At 43.1% G+C, this 23,160-nt stretch overlaps 1 protein-coding gene across 1 annotated transcript in view; it reads left to right on the forward strand.

The window, feature by feature from the left end:
- Positions 1-23,160, forward strand: part of MGAM (maltase-glucoamylase) — a 73,936-nt gene that overhangs the window by 15,933 nt on the left and 34,843 nt on the right. The window contains exons 4-21 of the mRNA XM_090287600.1: positions 2,367-2,487; positions 3,774-3,883; positions 4,416-4,567; positions 5,127-5,298; positions 7,074-7,173; positions 9,357-9,469; positions 9,749-9,874; positions 10,900-11,031; positions 11,158-11,274; positions 12,145-12,258; positions 13,947-14,031; positions 15,372-15,489; positions 16,727-16,898; positions 18,260-18,376; positions 18,938-19,092; positions 19,999-20,083; positions 20,832-20,888; positions 21,410-21,534. Coding sequence (XP_090143726.1) covers positions 2,367-2,487; positions 3,774-3,883; positions 4,416-4,567; positions 5,127-5,298; positions 7,074-7,173; positions 9,357-9,469; positions 9,749-9,874; positions 10,900-11,031; positions 11,158-11,274; positions 12,145-12,258; positions 13,947-14,031; positions 15,372-15,489; positions 16,727-16,898; positions 18,260-18,376; positions 18,938-19,092; positions 19,999-20,083; positions 20,832-20,888; positions 21,410-21,534 — 2,171 coding nt within the window. The remainder of the gene's footprint in view (positions 1-2,366; positions 2,488-3,773; positions 3,884-4,415; positions 4,568-5,126; positions 5,299-7,073; positions 7,174-9,356; positions 9,470-9,748; positions 9,875-10,899; positions 11,032-11,157; positions 11,275-12,144; positions 12,259-13,946; positions 14,032-15,371; positions 15,490-16,726; positions 16,899-18,259; positions 18,377-18,937; positions 19,093-19,998; positions 20,084-20,831; positions 20,889-21,409; positions 21,535-23,160) is intronic.

Genomic DNA, 23,160 nt, shown 5'->3' on the forward strand with positions numbered 1-23,160 from the left:
GTCAGAAGGAAGTAATGGTTGTCTAAGAGCCCAAGGAGCCCCTAAAGTTGGACGGTCATTCCTTAGCAAGAGGCGAGGTAAAAGGGGCAAGCTACTATAGGGGAGGGAAATAGGGAAATTTAGAAATGATCAGGGAGGGGACTTTGGGCTAAACAAAGGGAGGAAAGGAAAAGGATTTGAATGACTTAATGGGCACAGTGGAAGTGATTCCAGTTTAACTTTATATATTTTCTCAGCTTCTGTAAGAATCATAAGGAAAACACCCCAGAGAGATGCATCTATCTTTAGTTTACATACAGGAAAGTCTAGGTTCCTGGGGAAAGGAGAGCTTCCTGGGCTGACTGCTTGTGTACCAGACCCCCATGCCTGTGCATTTGGGAGGGAAGTCTGAAGCTCACAGGGACAATGGCACTTTCTGGGCCAAGCTTTTGTTGCATCGGAACCCCCTGGCTGATGAGGCCAGAAGGTGGGGCGGGACATACCCTGATCGCTTACTGCCAGCAACGCTCCCAGTGGTTTCCACTTGCTTGTACTGTTGGGATCACATGGGGTTGTTGGCAGAATTTTTCATCCTCATGGGCAGAAGCCATCCTCTACCTAGAGATACTAGGCAGACCTTTACTATTACCATTACGCTCAGTCAGCAATAGCAGGGGAAAGTGTGAGTCATGGCAGACCAAAATAGCATCTTTGGGGCTTTCACAATGTTTTTACCATAAAAAAACCTGTATTAAGTGGGTATTATATGCCTGTTACTATTCCATTTTTCAAGCATTTATAAAGAGCTTCAACGGTTTTTAACTGTCATTGGAATCACAGTCCACAAAGGAGGGCAGGAACTGCTTGTTGAACTTTAAACAGAGTGACTACATGCTAAAAGGAAATATTTAAATAGGACCCAGAGTCTCTTAATATAATAACCAAGATGGTCAGAATGCAATGGAAAATCACCCATCATAGTCGTCGTCGGCAGCCGTCCGTCTCGAGAGACGATGGTGTAACTTCTTTAAGAGTCTATCTGCACCGCCGAGAATGGCTGTGCAGTCCGACTCGGGAGTGACATGGTATCTGTCTCCTCCCGTGTTGAATCGACATCTTGCGATGACGCTGAAGCTACAGAGCCTGGTGAATCATGGTGTCTGCTACAAATGATACCTTTTCCGGCTCATTCATGGGACTTTTGGCTGGATCAGCTTGTCATGGAGTGGTGGAGTGGGGACCTCAGTTCATTGCTTGCTATTGGCCAGTGACCTCCCTCAGTTCCTTGCCATGTGGGTCTATGCACAATACACCTCCCAGCTCCCAGGGTGAGGCTCCAGCAGCAAGGGAAGGAGAGCCAGCCAGCCAGCCGACACCATCCTCCTGTGATCCAATCGAATCCGTTATTTTTGCCACATTCTACTTATAGGTCACTCCGTCTAGCCACATCCAAGAGGAGAGGCTTCTTTGTACTTTTTTTGTATTTAACCTGGCTGCTTCTCCCAGATCAGTTGAGGTGGGAAAGGGATTGTCTCCATGTTAAGTCTCCACTGGATTCAGTCATTAACTGTGGTATGAGGCAGGCACCTTTCTTAAATAAGAATTGCAGCCTATCTAGTTTCAAGGGGAGGAGATGAGAGACTAAATAAATAAATGTCGTATGTATCTGTAATATACATGCATATACACATATGTGACATATGTAATACACATATTAGAAGTCAAAGCAAATTAATTTTAAAGCTTTGGAATAAATTTGATTGCAGAGCCTTTTTGTTTTTAAAGCCAAAACCTATATACAGTGATCCCTCACTTATCTCGGGTATTACGTTCTAGACCCCCCCGCCCCCCCCCCGCCCCCACGGGATAGGTGAAAATCTACGAAGTTGGAACCTTACATTTATTTTAGTATTTACTGTACAGTACCGCAAAATGCCATGAAATAGCGAAAAATCTGTGATAAATAATTAAATATCATATTTTTTAAAATCCCGCAATACAGCGAGGCCGCCATAAGGGAACTGTGACATAGAGAGGGACTACTGTATATATGAAGCTCCGATGATAATTTTGGGTTACTGGTGATATAACTATATTGTAGTTTAGAATAGTTAGATAAATTTCCCAGTTTTTTGTGATGAGAGATATGGACTGCATTGTGATCCCTATACTGTTATGTAATAACAATAAGTAGGAAGGACGTTTGCCAGAAAATTGGTTCCGAGTGCAAGCTCTTGCATCGACTGCGACATAACACAATCTCTAAATATCAGTTCCCTTGCTTTTAAAAACGAACTTAATGGTATCACAGGCTGAATTAATATTTATAAGCGATGGCGTTCTTGTAACAACACATGGAGTCACTCTGACTAACTCTCGTCCTGCAGACCACGTGTGAGCTGCGTGGGTGCTGCTGGAAGCCTCAGGGACCCATGAACGTGCCGTGGTGCTACTACTCGAGGAGTCACGGCTACAAGCTGGAGGGCGGCCTTGCCAACACAAACGCAGGTAAGCCGGGCCGGGAGGCAGGAGCTGCGGCCACAGGAGAGCCCCAGGGACAAAGCAGAGCTAGCGCTGCGCCTCTGCGTGGCCACACCAATGCATGTGACTGAAGGGGGACTAGACTTTGCTTTTATTTATTTATGTATTTTTAGTATTTATTTATTTATTTTCTCGACTTCTCTCACCATTAGAGTTTATTTGTCTTCCTGTGTAGCCTTTTAATATTAATGGGAACTTTAAATACGGTGGTGTTCTGTACAAAAGGAAAAGTCTTTTCAGGGGGGTAATTTCTGTTTTTTCCTTTTCTTTTTTTTCCTAATAAATATTGTTGTTCTATTACAGTTGTGCCATTTTCCCCCATCGCTCTCCCCTGCCCCGTCCACCTCCCCTCTCCCACAGTCAGTCCCCACCCTGTTGTTTATGTCTGTGGCTTAGAATTTATTTTGATGTTAAGGATAAGTCATTGTATCTGAGAACTTCAGCGATATACTCAATTCCTGGCTCTCCCTTTATGTACCTTTGCAATCTTGCCCAAACATCACGGCTTCTTTGGTTCCCAAGTTTCTAACTTTTAAAGAGAGGGATTTGAATTCAGCGGTCTAAACCTACTTACAACTCTAATATAATGTGATTTTAATGATGGGAAAACAATTCCAATTTTAAAAATATTTTAGGAAAGTTGACCCATGTCCGTGTGTGTGGACCAAACATTCCCCCTTTTTCCTCCCACCCTAAAATGCAGAATATACTAACGGCCATCAGGGGATGAGAGAAGGTGACTGTACACTTTGGGGAGGCTCTTTACATAAAGAGACATGCTCCCCTTCCGGAGGCTCTTGGCCTGTCCGGCTCTTCTAAGGTCCTCGCGCTCACCTGGCTTACGTAACCAGGGAGAGGGCATCAATGTATATGTCACCTGTAACGTAACAGGAAAATAATCGAGAAGGAAGATAGGGGATACGCAGATTGAGGACCGAGAGTGTAAAGTGTATGTGAGTAGCAGATTTACGGATGGGCTGGCGGAATGAGACTCAGGCCTCTTGGAGGAGATTTCCAATCAAGTTTTGCAGAAGAGAGGCATGAGTTTTGGATAAACTCATGATAGTACCTAGCTTCGGATTCTGGCCCAAGATTGTGTGAATGCACGATGGGGTATGTGCCTGTACCTCACTGCCTTCGGGGAAATAAAGGCTTCTCACTAGCCCCTTTGACATAAAGGTTAACTTTTATGAATCTGTTTTTTGTGGATGTGCACAGCTAGCTGTGTGAATCTTATTCCCTCTCTCTTTCAGGATTCAGAGCCCAGTTGAAAAGGTTACCTTCTCCGTCCCCATTTGGAAATGATGTCAACAATGTCCTTCTCACAGCAGAATATCAGACATCTAATCGCTTCCACTTTAAGGTTACGATCTGTTTATTTTTTTAAAAAATCTTTTTTGAGAGGTTCTTGTTTCCTACATGATGACTGCAGTTACTAAAAAGTAGAAAATGTTACCAGTAGAGGAATTTTTTTCTTCTGTCATTAGTCTTACTTCACACCTGTGGGTTGAAGGTCTCTATAGCCTTCCTTCTGTGTGATAACTTCTTAATATATATTATTGAGTTTACTGGTGAGCTTTGGTTTTCATTTATTTGCCCTTAATACCATGTGATATGTAGTAGAGAGGGAAAAAAATATCACTTCTTTGACAATTCTAGAGAGTCCATCCGGAGTGTATATTTCTACCTAAAGACTAACTTATGCCCAAGGGTTCAACATCCGAGTCTGATAATATAATGTAAGCATGTACCTTAGACACACTGCCATTTGGTCCTGAGACTCAGTGCCATGAGCACAGATATTAGGAAGCACAGATGTTGATAGGGAGGCTTCTATTTTGAGAAAACAGGGATGTTTTCATTTTGGCTTTTTTCCCCATCATCTCTCTGGACAGTTAACTGATCAAAACAATGGCCGGTATGAAGTGCCCCACGAACATGTCCAAGCCTTCAAGGGAAATGCTGCTTCTTCCCTGACCTATAAAGTTGAGGTCTCCAATCAGCCATTCAGCATCAAAGTGATCAGAAGAAGCAACAACCGTGTTCTGTAAGTTTGGGAAACCTGTCTAGGGGACAGAGTAGGAAGGGGAGGGAGCTTCACAAACCTGAGCAAGGTTGCATTTCAACAGTATGCTTAAGGTCGCCAGCACCCTGCTGGAGACCAAACTCTCTACCTCCAAAGAATATACTTTCTTTTTTGCCTGCCCTCCTCTTCCCTCCACCCCATTTTTGTTATTACTAAGCATTTATTATAAAGCAGGCACAGGGCTGTGTCCCTTTTTCTCCCCCTCCCCCCTTTCTTCCATTTATCTAATCACGTTCACCCACCAGCAGCTGTTTACAGAACAGCTACTATAATATAAGGATAGTATTCAGGTCACGTGATGGCACGTCTGTGGGACAAATCTAAGGAATGTGCCACATGGTACCTGCCCTCAAGAAGTTCTGATCTCTTGGTGTCCATGGAAGAATGTCACAGGAGGACAAATGGGGCCAGTTGCCTAGGGGATACTGAGTCACTGACACAGAAAGACCGCCTTTCTAAACAGTGGTGTTCTCTCCACCCCACTTACCCACTGGTCCCTGTGTTTTCTGTCTGTGTCTAGGTTTGACTCAAGCATCGGGCCCCTCCTGTTTGCCGACCAGTTCCTCCAGCTGTCCATCCGACTGCCGAGCGCCAACGTGTATGGCCTGGGAGAACATGTGCACCGGCAGTACCGCCACGACATGAACTGGAAGACCTGGCCCATCTTTGCCAGGGACACCACCCCCAATGGGGTAAGCTTTGGGGCTGGCCCCGCTCCACTGAACATCGTAGCCTCATTTTTGGAGGTCACTGCCAGCAGTACAGTGTAATAATTAGGAGTGAGATGCTAGGGGGAGGCTGTCCCGGTCTGAATTCTGACACTGCCGGTCACCAGTTCCATGGTTCTGGGCAAGTTACCGCTTTGGGTCTTTAGTTTCTCATCTGTAAAATGGGGGCAAGATGCCTACCTTACAGGGGCTGGGGTGGAAAGGAAATGAATCGATACTTATAGGGTCTCTAGAAGAGAGCCACATAGAAAGTGCTCAGTTAACGTCAACTACCTTCCATTATATCTTCCTTTTGCACGAACTAGTTCCAGAGAACACAGTGCAAATATCGACTCTGCACAATGTTGGTTATAATCTGCATGTTTTATATTGACCTTTTTAAATCACCAGCTTATCAGGTCTGTCAGCAAAATAGGATAAAATGTCAGCTAAAATACGGTACCCGTCATTCTCTGTAAAGAATGTTGAGGGCAGTGAAAGAATAGAGCTTAATTGTTGGTGTTGATTTCTTTTACTTTTGTCTGTTGCTTTTGTGCTTTGTTTTGTTTTGATGCTAAAATTCCATGCAGAGGTCTCTTCTAGACTCAGCAGTATAGGTCTTATTCAGCAAATCTTCTGACTAAGCAGAACTAGTGGCTGGATGAAAAGAGATCATTGGAATAATTTATTGACTATTTTTATACATCATTACTGTTTACCAGAAGAACTTTGAAAAAAAAAAAGGGTATAATTTGCTCCATTTAACAGATGAAGAAAAAGGGACTCAGAAAAGCCAAAAAACTGTCCAATGTAAAAAAAAAAAAAAAAAAAAAAAAAGTTTGTAAGTAACAGAGATAAGATCTGACTCCTGGACTTTGGACCTTGAAACCATGCTCCTTACTATGCATATGCTTATCAGAAAAATAGAAAAACTGTTGAGTCAGAGCAGCTCCTCTAGGAATGGCTGGTGATGGTTCTTTAATAAGCAGCCCAGATTCTGGCCACTCCAAGTGTCCATCACCGGCACCACTGTGGGAGAAGTGTGGGAGAAATGTGGGCTCTCAGCTCCCTCTTCCAGCTACTGAATTAGAACCCCCATTTTACTAAGATTGTCCTGTGATCTGTATGCACGCCAGATTTCGAGGATTGCTGTTCAAGAGCAGTGATTCTCCATCATGACTCCACGTTGAAATCCCCTGGGGAAACTTCACAAACCATCGATGCTTCCTTCCGTCACCAGGGGTTCTGTGTTCCTGGGGCTTGAGAACTACTGTACTATTCTAGAGTCTAGAAGACTCTGTTTCTGAACTCTACTACTATAAAGACTAGAAGAGCAGATATCTCAAGGACAGCTCCATCTAGTCACACATTAGGAAGGTGCCTGGGTCATAATAAGGCTTGATGGAGCTTTTGCAGATGGGGTTAGGTCAGGTGAGACCAACCGCTTGGAGAGGAGAGCTTTTGAGAACTTTAGTTTCGAACTTCTTGTTCTCCCCCACCCTACTGGATATCACACGCTATCACATTCCTTCTAGATCAGGGGTCACAGCTGGCTCGTTTACTAAGGGAGCCCTGGTTCACTAGTGGGAACATCAACCGAATATCATGCTTCCATTTTCAAAGTCAGTTGTGTCTTCTTTGACCGTGAGTTTCCTGTCAGTTACTCACACGAGGAACACTGATTTCCTCAGTCATTTCTGGCCATGTGGAGTTTGGACAACTAGATTATAAATTTGTGGTTTTCAATTATGTTTCCGCAGGATGGAACTAACTTGTATGGCGCGCAGACATTCTTCCTGTGCCTTGAAGACGCTAGTGGGTTGTCCTTCGGCGTGTTTCTGATGAACAGCAATGCCATGGGTAAAGGAACTAATGGGATATTCATGAAAATAATGCACGAGTGATCGTGAGTCCCTTTCTTACAGCACAATGATAAAAGGGATGGAGACCTTTAGAAAGGCTGTGCCATAGCTCAAAGCCTTGTGTGTGGACCTACACTAGCCAAGAGTAGGGTTTCTCTCCTAGCTTACGATTCTCCTGACTGTGTTTGCCTCTGTTGGAATGTTTTCCATTATAGGGTTAAGAGAGCAAACCCTTTCCTATAATCTACTCAGGGGCAGGTTCTACCAATTTCTTCTTCTTCTTCTTTAGACTTCCATCCAGTAGAGGGGGTGATAGGAGCTCTGGTGGGAAACAGCCAGTGTCTCTGGGCGTGATGGTGACAGTAGCTGGGCCTAACCAGGGATTTGCAACTGAGCAGTGAATGTCACATTCAGACACTCCAAGGGTAGCAAGGCAAAGTGGAGTGGTAAGGGTCATGCAGAGCAAAATCCGATTAAGACCAAACAGTGTAACATCGTAGGGTTCTAGAAATTAACTAGCGTCCCCATCCTTGAAGGTTTTAGATTAGATCAGTGATTCTCAACAACTCTTTTCCTGCTTGCACCAGTAACAGTGGATCCTAGTGGCAATGGATCAATCACCACCAGGGAAGAAGAAACGTATCGGAATCCCCCAGGGTTGATGATGGGCATAGGACATTGACCCCCATCTTCTTCTCAACCGAGTTTCAAAGGACTAGATGCGGGATACTCAGAGCCTGGCCCACGGATGGTTCACAGACTCTTTCAGTTCTATAGTAAGATGAGTATAGAAATCGAGAGTAAACAGTGTAGCATCCAAGTGCACACATAAACCTTTTCCTAGTAGTGCATTTTCACGTCACTTTACGGAAGTATCCATTTGCAAAGAAGTGTAAATTTAAAAACTAAGATCTGATCCTTCACTACAGATTGTTTGAGAATCACTCTAGGGAATCTAAGGTGGTTTTAAGATACCTAGTAGAATTTTAGATGATTCTGAGGTACCTCGTAGTCAAAGAACAGATTGAAATAACACAAAGATTATACAATTGCAGATAGTTGAAAGGAACCAGAAAATGGAGGGAAGGCCTAGATACTTAGCGTGTGTTGTTTTTTGTGGCCACAAAATACTTTTCAGTAGATTTTGAGGACTTTATCCCTCAGTGCAAACCAAGAGTATGCGGAGACCTCACTTCTGAGAGCTGTGATTGGGACTTAGAGGGATTTTGAATTTATATTATCATCTCTGACTTTGTTTTCAGATTGGCTCTTGCTTGATGTGCGACTCATTGAGGCTGCTACCTCAGTGTGTCTAGTTGGGTTATATTCCTGCAATAATGGTGGGGTGTGGGGTAGGCACAGCATGTTATGTGGTTGTGAATGTCAGAGAAAAAAATTGTTGTCCTCTACCCTCTTAACTTCAGTATTTGGTAGGCTGTGAATCAAACTGACAAAGGACAGGTTAGCAAGAGGAAAGACAGTTTATTTATACATGTAACATACATACACTCAAGAATGCTCAGTGAAGAGTAACTCAAAGAAGTGGTTACAATTTGGGGCTTACATATTCTCCTAACAGGTAATGGGAGGGGGAGAAAAGCACTGTGATAGAACAAGTAAATGGCTTCTTAGAAGAGGTGGAAGGGATAAAAGGCACTTAGGGGAAAGCAAACGAGCCCTTAGAAGAACAGGGGGGAGCTGTGATATTCACGTGACAATAACTGCTTGGATGTGGTGCTGATTTATTGTCTCAGAGAAGATTAGGGTTGCTCCAGCGGAGGGGATTTATGACAACTGAGTACTTTTAGGAGGTTCTGCTTTTAGGTGGATAAGAGATTTCAGAAACTTGAATGTCTTCAGCCTAAAATAAAGTTTATGCTCCAGTGGCTTATTCTGGACCCCTTCATGAAACTGGTTGCTTTTTCATGAGCACCTGGCTCCTGATGCAGGAGTTAAGACTCTCTAGTGACCCATGATCAAAGTCACTCACAGAACCAAGGCTTGGACTCCCCTGTGCTGTGAAGGTGGACTTTGATTATCAGAGTTTGTCCCTGTGTGGACAAAAAATCTTAGGATCACTTTATTAATGTGCAGATGATTGTGAGCCTCTGGTCTAAAGCTTTGTAATTATTACTCTGAACTAAATTCTAATTTTCATTTCTTCATTTTTAATCTATCAAGAGGTTTCCCTCCAGCCCACACCAGCCATCACTTATCGCACCATTGGGGGGATTCTGGACTTCTACGTGTTCCTGGGAAACACCCCAGAACAAGTGGTTCAGGAGTATCTAGAGGTGAGAAAATCCTAAATAGCACAAAGGAAAGCAAGTTTAATATGCAACCATGATTCATGAAAATCTGCTATTCTAAGTAGCTATTGTAAATCTGATAAACACAAGTTGACCTTACCTCAGTGATGGATCAAGGGACTGGGAAAGCAGACGAACAGTCTAACATTAAGAAAAAAGTGTGTTGGGAAATGGGGTGTGTTTTGGGTTCCTAAACCAATGTTTAGTAAAGGTTTTATTAAAAATCGGGCATTTGCTCATTTTTATTTCAAATACTTCTGTCAGCTCATTGGACGGCCAGCCCTACCCGCCTACTGGTCCCTTGGATTTCATCTCAGTCGTTATGACTACGGAACCCTAGACAACATGAAGGAAGTCGTGGAGAGAAACCGGGCAGCCCAGCTCCCTTATGTAAGCAAGATTTTAAAAAATCCTCTCAAAATAAAAACGTGCCCTTAGGGAATAAGAATAATGGTTTATACTTTCTCCTCCTGAGTTAAGAAAAAAATCTAGTGTAAAGATTTTTATGTATTTAGAATGGAAGACTTTTTATTTTATTTTTTTTTTTTTTAATTTTTTTTTATGGGCATGCCATCCTTCAAGAAACTGGTTCCTTTTAGCAGGAAATAGAACTAAGAGGCAACAATTCTGGGGTTAGGAGGTGATCTGTTTTTGTCTCTATTTTTTTCTTCTCACATTTTTTATTAGCAAAATTTTGTTAGGCTTACTGTATTAACTACATTTCCTATAATGCATTTTATTTGCAGAATGCATTTCATTTTCAAAGCTTTTCCTAATTCAAGTGAGCAAAAGGATACAGTGTGTACGTGTAATACGTCATGCTTTTGTTTAAATGGTTGAATTTGAATGTGTCAGTTGTATAATGCGGAGTGAGGTTTTTACAAGCACTACAAAGGGAAAAACCCAACAGTCTCATGAATAGTTCCCTTCTCTTCCATCCCAGCTCCCTGGAGGCAGATATGTGGGTCCCACAGCAAGAGTCAGTTTCATTCTGGGCTCCACTCTTTTTATACAGGAGGCGGGGTGGTAAAATGAGGGGGAAGACAGCCCCATTTCTGCTTCATCCTGTGGATGGGGTAGAATTAGGGGACTGCCTGAGTCTTTGATCCAAGCCTCTGTGATTTGTTGTCATTGTTGTGGTTTGTGAGTTAGACTGGTTTTTTATGCCATTGGCCAAGCAACCAGGTAGGATGACACAGTTAACTTAACTCAGGGGTGGGGCCAGGCCCTAGGGAAATAATGGATCATTTGTTTTGAAATTACCTGGAAAAAGGAGCACTTACATGCCAGAGACTGATTAAGAATCCTGTTCAGAGTCCAGCACAGAGTCAGTGTGTATCATGAAATAATTGAATTGGGTCATTTAACAGGGAAATTCCTGGGCACTAAATTGTGTGCCTCATGTGTTCTTCCAGGATGTTCAGCATGCTGATATTGACTATATGGATGGGAGGAAGGACTTCACTTATAATCCAGTGGATTTTAAAGGCTTTTCCGAGTTTGCTAAGGAGTTGCACAATCATGGACAGAAATTGGTCATCATTGTGGTGTGTGCCGTCCTCATTGCCCCCCGTCATCACACCCAACTCCGTTTCCTTTGTCCCTCATTCCTAGCCTCCTTAGAGTGCCTCTAGCTTAAAGCTCAGTCCTTCATTCTTATTTCCCCTTCTTAGGACCCAGCTATCTCCAACAACTCTTCCTCAAGTAATCCCTATGGCCCGTACGACAGGGGTTCAGATATGAAGATATGGATCAATGCTTCAGATGGAGTGACGCCACTCATCGGGGAGGTAACTTAATGGGGAAGCTGAGGGCTGGTGGAGGGGCTCTGGTGGTCTGTGTGTGTGTGTGTGTGTGTGTGTGTGTGTGTGTGTGTGTGTGTGATTGTTTGGTTTCACATTTTTAGGTGCCCGGTGTATCCTGGGATTAAACTTTCCCCGTCCTTTTATCCCCAGATACTTACCGGCCATCCTAGCCAGCTCTTCCATTCCCTTCACGTTCAAGTCCCCATATAGAATATCCACTTCCTCACCTCCCATTCATTCATCAACTGACTGCTGTCTGCTTTCTTCCCCCATCACTTTGCTGTTGCTGCTCCTAATGGATAAATCTAACAGAACTGCTTCATTCCTGTTCTTACTCGATTTCTTTATAGTATTGGACAAGTCTGACTCCTTTCTCAAACTTTCCTTTGTCCTTGTTTTCCATGAAGGTGCTACCTGCTGGTTCTTTCTAATCCACTGCAGACCCAAGTGCCCAGTGTCTGAGGGGAAGTAGATAGGAAAGGAATAGAGAAGAGTGATGGATGGCTAGAACCCACCATTTGTAATGGACTGGTTGAAATTGATGCAGTCCATTCCCTCAATTATCATTCCTAGAACTGGGAGTAGAGAAAGTGGGAGGGAAGGGTGAACCAGAGTTGAAGATTAGTAAGGACTTAACCAATTTTTTAAAATAAGTTTTTTCCTCAAGTCACTGTTTAACTCCTTCTGACACTTATATTAAGCATTTTGAAGTGCTTCACATTCCTAACCAGGAAGGACCTGTGCCCGGGCATCTCTGTTGCCATGATCATCTTAGGGATTTTTTTCAAAGTACTCTCTTTTACTCTGTGTTCATTTTACTCACTCTGGTTAATGTTCTTCTTTCTTCTTCCGTAGGTCTGGCCTGGAAAAACTGTGTTTCCTGATTACACCAACCCCGAGTGTGCTGTGTGGTGGACAAAGGAATTTGAGCTTTTCCACAAGCAAGTGGAGTTTGATGGAATCTGGATTGTGAGTTCTTAATGTTTCGATTATTAGATGAGTAATATTCAGACTGTGTATATCTTTATCATTGAGTCGTGGAGCATAGGGGGAAGTGAAGGAGCAGAAAGCCAGGATGGCAATAATAAAGCACTCCCTGTTTGGTGTGTGTTACATTGTTGGAGACCCTGTGAATGACTGACGTCCACCATGTCCCATCCTCAACAGCCCCGCTCAGTCCCTGTAAGACTCATGCCTGTAGTTCTCTGGTGGAGTCAGTCTGTCTCCTATTTGGCCTTCCTTTTTTCCTGCTGCCTTCTATTTTTTTTTTTTTTTTTTTTTTGCACATTCTTGTCTTTTCTAAAGAACCCTGCCTTCTCATGATGTGTCTGAAATAGGATGGCTTCAGTTTTGTCATTTTTGCCTCCAGTGATATTTCAGGGCTTAATTTGTTTGAGGACTCACTTGTTTGTCTTTCTGATGGTCCAGGGCATCAGCCTTCCCCACTCTCTAACTTTATCATTCATACACAGTAATTTGGAATATGAGGGTGTGAATGAGCTTAGCCTTGGCCCCTAATGACCCTCATCCCTGTTCATGATGATCTTGCCTAATTCTTCCATTGCTGCTCTTCTGAGTCTCAGCCTTCTCTTGATTTTGTGGCTGCAGCCTCCATTTGAACTGATGGCTGAACCAAGGTAAGCAAAATCTTTAACAATTTCAAGGCCTTCATGGTCTATGTTAAAGTTGTGTGTCTCTTCTGTGGTCATGATTTTTACCTTCTTGATGTTCAGATTCCCTATCTTTCTATTCAAATAATGTTACCAACGCTCATGTAGCTCAGAATGAAAATCAGATCATTAGAATTGGAAATAATCAGTTTTTATTCCTCAGTCTAGCACACCTTTTATATATGAATGAACTGAAGCAGAAATTATACTCCTTACCTTGTCACAAGCACAGATATTGTTCAGTTACCAGTTCAAGGTCCTTGCATTTGGAGATATTGGACAAATTCATCAGAGCCAGAGTACCTAGGTGCAAGACAAAGCTGTGGCTTCAGTAAGGACAAATATCTTGTATATTGTCAAATGGAAGCAAATGCAAAGCAACAGATGTTTAGCAAAATCGAGGGAGCTCTAGGGTTGAACTTTTTTTCTGTTTACAAGAGAAATATAGAAAATTCAAACAATACAGAGAGCTAAAAAGATGAAAGCAAATCCTCTAAAATGTTGTCACCTAAAGACATATTTTGCTATGTCTCTTCCTGACCCTTCACTTGCACCACTGTTGGCACATGCTTGCTCTCTCTCTCTCTGCTTATGTATGTGTTTATATGCATATGTATATATATATATGTGTGTGTGTGTGTGTACTTGTGTATATTCACAGCTATATTTGGCTATACAGAGAATGTGTAAGTTGATATATACTGAATCTTATAACTTGAAGTCTTTTTTCACCTGATGTGTTTGGAGAGTTTTCATTTTCAGTGATTACAAACATCTCTAATTTTGAAGGGTTTTTAAAGAACTGTCTCCATGAACTGTTCAATGTACAGAGAAGATAACAATATCTATTTCTCTCCATGTACATAAGAAGCTTTTAAAAAAGCATCAAGGATCCTTTTTTTCTGATTCCTCAAACAAGACACCATTAGTACAACATAAGTTGACATGTCATTTTTTAATTAATAACTTATGCTCTTGGTCTTGTAGGATATGAATGAGCTCTCCAACTTCGTCGATGGTTCGGTTTCAGGATGTTCGACAAGCAATCTAAATTATCCCCCATTCACTCCCAGTAAGTCTTGGTGGTTAGTCTGATTAAAGCGGCAATGCATATTTGGCATTTTAAATTCATAAGGATGCCTATGAACAACTTGGCAAGGGAGTTTGTACATAAGAGCACATATGGAAAGGAGAATGTGGGTAATATAGGAAGAAAGTTAAGAAAGAAAGCCCAAATACTCCATGCTTTCCTAAGTGAGGCATCAGTTCAAAGGAGGGCAATCTACTCCTTCTACCTATAGTCTGAGCTGTGTCCAGGGGGAGTCCCAGGGACGATGTGGTGCAGGAACCAGTGGCTAGTGGTTGTTCTGTGTTGCCCTAGAGTGTCCCCCACAGTCAGGGTTTGCCAGAGAAAGACCAGATAATCAGGCTTGGTCTTCAGAGGAGGATCAAGTCTGGTGATGTGAAGAGTGTGAAGAACAGACCTGAACCATAGGATAAAGGAAGCCAGAACCCATGGCTTAGGAGTTCAAATGCAAAGTTGGTGAATATGATGCCAGTGAGCTCTGATTGCACTTGGAACAGCACTGTCTCTCCGGGTGTGGTCTGAAACCACAGTAGTTATTGTGGTCTGAAGAAACCTAGAGACTCTCAGACCAATTGCATCTTGACAAAGAAAGGAACGAGCTGCTAGAATCTGAGCATCTTATGAAGACTCCCAATCTGGTAGGAAAATAGAAATTGGAGCGATGGGTCAGAGTGAAATGTTGAAGGACTGACTAAGCAGTTTACCCTTTATTCTTCTTGTGAGAGAATCTATTTATGTTTTAATAAAAAAGAAATGCGATAGTGAATGGTTTTGGAAGTATAATCTGGCATTAATATGCAGTATGGATTAGAAAAATCAATAGGTCAGAAGTCAATAAGCCATTAAGAAACTTCTGCAATAGTTAAGATCCAAAGGTCATTTGGTTCTGAACCAGAGTGGTGTAATTGGAGTAGAAAAGAATCCATGAATGAAAGAGACTGGGCAATTGTCCTTTACAATATCTGGTCCATGGAGAGAAGGGATGAAAGATTAACTTATACTTTCATCCAGTATTTAAATTTTCAAACCCTTTTAGTTTGAAGAATTCAGATTGAATATCAAGTCTAACTGGATCTTCTTGCTTCCAAATGCCTGCCTCTGGTCACATGAGCACCCAGGTGGGAGAATGTGATGGGCCAGCACCATTTCTTTATACACCAGAGAAACTGCCCCAAATCTAGAGGCCTCTAATAGTGAGGAGGCCATGTGCCCATTTACAGGATGGGCCCCCTGGCCCGGGGAACACCATGTCAGGTTCTGTAACAGCCAGGGAGCAGGGAACATGCATCTTAGGCGCTGACTCTCTGATCCCTCTTTTGTCCCAGGAGTCCTGGATGGGTACCTGTTCTGCAAGAGTCTCTGCATGGACGCAGTGCAGCACTGGGGCAGGCAGTATGATGTCCACAACCTGTATGGCTACTCCATGGCCATTGCCACAGCAGAGTAAGGCCACTGTTGCTATGCACTTAATGCACGGCAAATTATTGATCTTGCTAGATACTAGGTGCCAGTGTTACTTTTAAGAATTTCATGAGATAAGTATGGTTATTATTGCTGAATAAAGAAACTACCTAGCACAATGGGAAGAAGGAATCCAATAAATATTTATGGAATGTATGAAGTGGAAGAATGAAGGAATAAAATAAATGGAAGTTTGGAAGAAAGAAAGAGAAGTAAGTTGACAAAGGTCAAGCAGCTAATAAATTGTAAAAGCAGAATTTAAGCCCATTTCTGAGGGTCCTAGGCCCATGTATTTTCCTCTCTGTCACACTCTGTCGACTGGAGGATGGGAGCAATTTCATGTGCTGTGGGGTTTTAGATGCTGGCTTAACATCCTTCTGTGGTGCTGTGTCTGCCTTTGTGTGTGGACTCAAATTCTGTGGTGAGGAAAAGGTACTGAGAATTTACTCTGTTTCCTGCTGTGGCAGAAGGAGGCCAGACCGAAACCACATTCATTCATCTGCAAAGTCGTGGTATAATTTCAACGTTCCTGGAAGTTATTGAAAAAAATTATAAAGCAACGATTTTAAAGCATATAATAGACTTCCTATTTAAAAAATATAGATTATATATTTATATTTACTTATAAAAATGCCCACATCAACATATAATTTTAAAATGGCTTTTCTTACTACAAAATTGTGACCAAAGTGTTTCTACTCAAAAAGAATTTCGGTTCCGAGAGGGGATTCGTAAGTTCATTTTTGTGTATGTCTAGAATCACACCATGTGAAAGACCAATGCACAGGATGGGGCAAAAGTAGATTTACAGTTGTTTGTATGGAAAATAATACAATAATTAGTGAATAATAATACAAGAATAAACTCCATGTTTTGTGTACTCCCACGGTAAACCTACTTCTGCCCCACTGTGTGTATATACAGCTTTGTAAATTTAAATTTCACTTTTGTTCCTTAAAAATTGTATACTGCTAGTTACTAGCCTTTTCAAGTCTGTTTTAGAAAGTCTTGGTAATTATGGTGTTGTTGATATACAAAAATAAAACAACCCTTAAAATTAAATAAATACATTTAATGGTGCCATCCACTCCTATCAGCAGTTCTGACCCTACTGGCGGAGAACTAGAAGAGGAGAATGGGGTGCTGACTTCTGGGGTGCCTGGCTGCCGTTGGAGGGCTGAGGTCGCACGTTGACTCCTAGGTCTCTCTCCTCCTCTAGAGCTGTCAAGACTGTGTTCCCTAATAAGAGAAGCTTAATTATCACCCGTTCCACCTTTGCGGGATCTGGCAAGTTTGCAGCCCATTGGCTGGGGGACAACGCGGCCACCTGGAATGACCTGCGATGGTCCATCCCCGGCATGCTCGAGTTCAACCTTTTTGGTATCCCCATGGTGAGCCCACACCCCAAGCTCTCTTATAAGCCTCACTTCCCAGAAGGCTTCATCCTACACATTTTCAAGTCATAAGGCTTCCCTCTCCTACCCTCTGGGCCCCAGGGATCTCGTGTCTTTAGAGCCTGTGTTTCATCCGCATCAGTGTGGCTCTGCTGCCATGATATTCTTCCTTGTATTGTCTTGTAAAGATAGAAGGCTCAACCTCGAAGTGATATCCTTGGAACATGTCCTCCTATTAACGTATAACATACATGCACAGTGAGGAAAAGGTGCCGAGAATGTACTCTCTTTACTCCTTAAGTATATAGTTGATAAATCTCACAAACTGACTACACCCATGTATACAGCATCCAGATAAGGAAACATAACATAACATAACATAGCATTACCAGCACCCTGAAAGTGGCTTCCTCATCTTTTAGTTAAATTCAACATATATATTTATTGACCTCCCATTATGGGTACTGAGTTAGGTATGCATGGTGAGGGTAGAGAAAGCCATAAATACAGTAATAGAAATACCTTCTCTTTCCCCAAAGAGTTTATAACGTATTAAGAGGATATATATATATATATATATATATATATATATATAAGCAATTATGGCAAACTAGGGTAAATGTGCCAGCAGGAACTCATGTAAACTGTTAAGGGAGATCCTGAGTAAGAAAATTATTAGTTCTGATAAGATTACAAGGAACAAAGCGGGTCAGGAGAAGGGAGTCAACAGAAACTTCGTGAAAAATGATAGCACTTGAGTTTAACTTTGAAAAGTGGGTGTATTTTATCAGGCTCAGGGGGGACATCATTTTAATATTGAGAAATAAATATGAGCAAAAGCAGTAAGGGGGAGACGTGGACGGGTCTGTGTGGGTTGGTGCGTGGAACTGGGATACAAAGTGATGCTGAAAGGTGGGTTGGGGCCAGGTTTTGAAGAACGGATAGGATCAGCTGCGAGGAGATGCTGGACATTTTTGAATAACAGCCACAGCATCAGATTTAGGCTTTGGGAGATTAATTCTGATAGTGGTGTGGTCAAAATAATAACATCAGCAGTATTTCTAGTAACTATTCATCAGAAAGCTATTGTATGTCAAGTATTTTACTTCTGTTAGCTCATTTAGTAAAACCTTCTGTAGCTAATTACTGCCTACTTAAACAAAGTGAGGAAACTGAGGCACAGGAGGGTCAGGTAAGTGACTCAGAGTCCCCTGGCAATAAAGAGTGGACACAGGATACAACCTCATCCAATCACACCACATTGGCCTTCTCAGTAAGAGGTTAGCAAAGTGCAGGTGGGAGGCACCTGGTAGGAAGCAAAGTGGGGTATACTCCTGAGCTGCCGTGTGTCCCTCCAGGTGGGTGCGGACATATGTGGCTTTGCGCTGGATTCCCCTGAGGAGCTCTGCCGACGGTGGACACAGCTGGGAGCGTTCTACCCATTTTCCAGAAATCACAATGGCCAAGGCTACAAGGCAAGTCTTCCAGGACATAGGATCAAAATAAACTGGGCTCGTGTTAGGACTGGACCTATCGGCCTCTGGGGAAGGTGTGGAGCCATCCTCCTACCTGGTTCTTCATTTAGGCTCCTTTGGTCCCCTGCTCGCAATGCACCAGGACCTCAGATGCACCCTTCCAACGCCCTGCGCCACAGCCTCTGCTATTTCTACCGCTGCAGTCAAGGAAATGGCGAGCCTGTGGAGGTTTTCATCAAACCTCTGTACGCTTTATCCACATTGTGCATTTTGTGCTGAAAATCAAATGACAAAATGTTTCATAAGGATTTACCTGGCAGTCCCCCAGGAGGGCACTCCTGAAGACTGTGTCAAGGGGGCTGAGTTGCAGGGTGCAGGGTGGCACTTTCCTGGTGGAATGGCCTCCCTTTGCCCAGCTCTGCTGATCAGAGGCCACGTTTGCAGCCCAGGCCCCAGGTCTTCCAGGACGGAAACTCTCAGTTGCGATGGGTGGGGTCTGGAATTCTTCAGGTACGTCTGCTGCTCATAGCCAGATCTCAACTGTGACTCCTTTCCTTCCAGGCCCAGGATCCTGCCTCCTTTGGAGCTGACTCTCTGCTGTTGAATTCCTCCAGGCACTACCTCACTATCCGCTATACTCTCCTGCCCTATCTCTACACGCTCCTCTATCGCGCTCATAGCCGGGGGGACACGGTGGCCAGGCCCCTTCTGCATGAGTGAGTTCACCTAACCCAAAGGACTTTCATTAATGCATCTGGGTGACATCGATTATGTCATCAAATACAAGAGTGAAAATTAAAGGAATACAAATATATATATATATATATATATATATATATATATATTTCCTGAAACCCAGTTGATATTTGCAAGGCTGTTGTTGCCTAGATACTACTCTACTATTCTAGGGGTATTTTAAGTATCAGAGCCTGCTCTCTTTGGAAAGGAAACTAGAGTAAGCATCATGCAAATGCGGTCTTTACTTTGTTCTATCAACAACTATTTATCTAAGACAAATCATTTTAGGTCTTTTATCCTTAGTTTCTTTAATTTTAATGTAAAGGATTTGGTAGCTTGAATTGGTCTCTTTTTAATGCATTATGTTCAGGCTCTAGGGCGTCAGAGTACTTCCTTGTGAAAACACAGTTAATGTCCTTATGTGTCTGACATTTTAAACCATTGGGTACCTATGTGCTCTTTTATATATTCACTATTTTGGGTAAGTTTTTGCCATCTCCTGGAATTCTCTGTTAAGAGGCAGATACTGGAAAAGAGTAAAATTGTAAATTACCTGCTGTTTTTTTGTGATCAGATCCAGTTCCTTCTCGATAGTCAGCTGACTTTTAAAAAGTATTGGCTGCTTCACTTACTGTTTTTAAAAAGGAGACATGGCAGATAGAATTCAGCCTTGAACCTGCCTAGCGTAGATACTGGGAGAGGATCTTCTGTTCAACTTGGGGGAAGACTAGGAAGGTACATGGGCGGGAGCAAGCACCTCTCTCTGCAGGAGTGGGGAGATGGGAGTTAAGCAGGAGTCATGGAATAACTTGGGGAGGGGGGTTGCCCCAGAGCTTCCAGGAAGCATCGGCCCAAACCTCAGAGGACGTCTCTCCGATCTCCAGGTTCTATAACGACAGCAACACCTGGGATGTGCACCAGCAGTTTCTGTGGGGGCCTGGCCTCCTCATCACTCCAGTTCTGGATGAGGCAAGTGTTCCCAGAGAGACACGCTGACGGTCCCTGCTTCTGCTCCCACCACCCTCTCCTTGGGACCATTTCTCTTCTCTTTATCCCAAACCCATTTCCAACGTTTGTGGCTGAGCCAGCTTTGAAGACAGAGTGCTGGAAATTGGGGAAGTTGGCTATCTGATCCTTCCACATTGTTTCTTTCCCCAGAAGTCTTTTTTCTTGACCCAGTTCCCAACCAGTGTAGAAGCACGTACTGGCAGCTCTGGGTTTAGGAATGGTCCTATGTGTTATCAGAGCAGATCATCACTCGCTCTGAGATGTAGAGGCAGAACAGAGCAGGGACCCAGCATTGCCCGAAGGTTAGGCAGCTCAGGGGGTGGTTGATGCCCAAGCCACTTAGTACCGATGTGAGCTGGTACAGGTGTCATGCTAGTGCCTCAGCTGGAAGGTAAGAGAACAATAATCCCCATCACTAGGGACTGTGGTGAACTTTGAGAGAGCTGATCAACATAAAGCTGGCGTTTTCACCACAATATGTTTCAATATTATCATTCCTGACGTGGTTCCATTTAGGATTTTTTATTTTTGGTTGCCAAGTTATTGCCTCTATTATTCCTGTTAGAAGAAACACATGGTTGGATAACAGGGCCAAGAAATGTCATGTATGCACGTTCAGTGTATGGTGAAGAATGCTAGGACATTTATACTTTATCCCTTTTAGCAGCTGGGCTTCATTATGAAGAACACTATTTTGTTTTAATTTCAGGGTGCGGAGAAGGTGGCAGCTTATGTGCCTGATGCCATCTGGTATGATTATGAGACTGTAAGTAGCACCGACTGTTCTTAAACTCTTCCAGACCACAGTTGCCGCCGTGTAGACGGAGTGAAGCATCTCCCCATAAGCTGAGTGTTTCTATAGCATCGCCTGTGACTTCAGCCGAGTCAGTGAAGGGAGCCTAAGTCACTTAACATCAGTCGTGGGGAAATCTGATAAACATACTTTCATGTACTTCATTCACCAGTAAGATAAAGACTCAAGTAGAATGTCTCATGGGCAGATTCTGGAGGGGCCAATGGACAGTCTGAGCTTGGTCATGCGTTGGAACTATCGGTTCATATCATGTATGTCCAAGAGCCTCAGCGTGGCACGCATGTTCCCCCAACCCCCAGCTGATGACAAAACCTGTTGTTCTTGATTTTTCCCTTCTCTTGTTTGCACAGCTAGATAGTAAGTCAGCTGGGTGGTGAAGGAGAGAGCTGTAGGTGCCTCAGCACGTGGGTGGATGAGAGTTGGAGGTGAATGTCCTGTCATGCCAACATGTCTGATTTGTCTTCATGCTTCAGGGGGGCCGAGTGACGTGGAGGAAGCAGAAAGTGGAAATGGAACTTCCTGGAGACAAAATTGGACTTCACCTTAGAGGGGGCTATATCTTCCCCACCCAACAGCCAGCCACAACCACTGTGGCCAGGTACAGTATGGCCGGGAGCTTCCGTTAGGGGGCGTCTGACAAGGCTGGTCAGTTCTGCTCCCGTCTGCTCCCCATGCAGAAGATGCTGACGCATCACGTGGAGGGCGGGGAGGCCAACGCTCTGGGGTGTGTGTGTGTGTGTGTGTGTGTGTGTGTGTGATATTGGTCATTAAACTCTGCCCCTAGGCCTCTCCTGAGGAAGCTGTGCTTTAGAGCTGTGTCTAGATGGATTTTGCAACACCTTAAACCCTGCTCTTCCTGGACGCTCCTGAATTTCTCCTTAAAACACACTAATTCTAGGGTGGTCAGCATTCCTGGTTTTCCCAGAACCAATTTAATTTTAGCACTGAATGTCTTATGACTTGGGGAACCTCTTAATTCTAGGCAAGTGGAGTCTGTTGAGCACCTTACCTGCACTGGCCAGGCTCACTCACTGTCATTTCTGGGGACCATGGCGGAGGGGGGGGGTCTGCTTTCCATTTCCCTGGAATCTCAATTTCCCTTTTCTTTCTTACCTGAGCCATTTGTTTCTTCTGGTGAAAAATGGGGCTAAAAATTACTTCTTATGCACTTCAGATCACCCTCATATCACTGATAGCTCTTTTATGATTCTTTAATTCTAAAATTATAGACGCCATCTGTACTAAAGAGGCACACATTTATATTTATGTCTCTATATGTATTAGCTTGTTTTTAATACACTAAAAATTCTTTGGAGGTTATTAACCTGTCTTTTCTTTGGAACCTCCCTTACTACCTTAATTTTTCAAATTTAGGCTTTTTATGATACTCATGAAAAATACTTCTTCATCCAATATCAACTGGTTTCTTTTTCTGTACATGTTCAGCTTCATGCTGTTTTGCCTACTGATACTAAAATTATATTCTCAAAATGAAGATCTCCACTTGTTGGTCCCCTCCATAGAGCAAACTCTTTCATTAGTAGGACATTCAAAGCCAATCACAATCCAGTTCCAAGTGACTTAATACTTGTGTCTCTGACCACACCTTAACGCACTCCTATAGACCGCCATGCTGAAAGTCTTGCTATTTCCCAGACATGCCCTTCTCTTCTACTGCATTTGGGCTGCAGCAGTTATACCCTTTCCGACAGTCTTTGCCTGTTTTTTTTTTAATATTAAATTTATTGGGGTGACAGCATTGGTTAATAGGTTTCAAGTGCACAATTCTATGGCACGTCATCTGTATATTGTATTGTGTGCCCACCACCCAGTCAACTCTCCTTTCGTCACCATATATTGGAGCCCTTTCACCTTTCACAGCCGCTCCCATTGTCCGTTCCCTCTGGTAACCATCCTACTGTGGTCGCCGTCTATGAGTTTTCGTTTGTCTTGTGTGTTCATTTGTTGCTTTCAGTTTTATATCTCACATCTGAGTGAAATCACGTGGTTCTTGACTTCTTCTGTTGGACTTATTTTACTTAGCATGACACTCTCAAGATCCAACATTCTTTGTCTGGGGCGCTCTTAATAATCCTTCAAGTTAAACTCAGATTTCACCCGCAGGAAACCCCTCCCAAGTCTCCCAGCAGAGGAAGTGCTGCTACCTCTGACTTCCTGGTCATATTTCATACTTTTTTGCCATTTAGCTGATTTGTTTTCTTTC

Source organism: Furipterus horrens, unplaced genomic scaffold (genome assembly GCF_987537825.1).
Source record: "Furipterus horrens unplaced genomic scaffold, mFurHor1.1.pri manual_scaffold_9, whole genome shotgun sequence".
Taxonomy (NCBI): Eukaryota; Metazoa; Chordata; class Mammalia; order Chiroptera; family Furipteridae; genus Furipterus; species Furipterus horrens.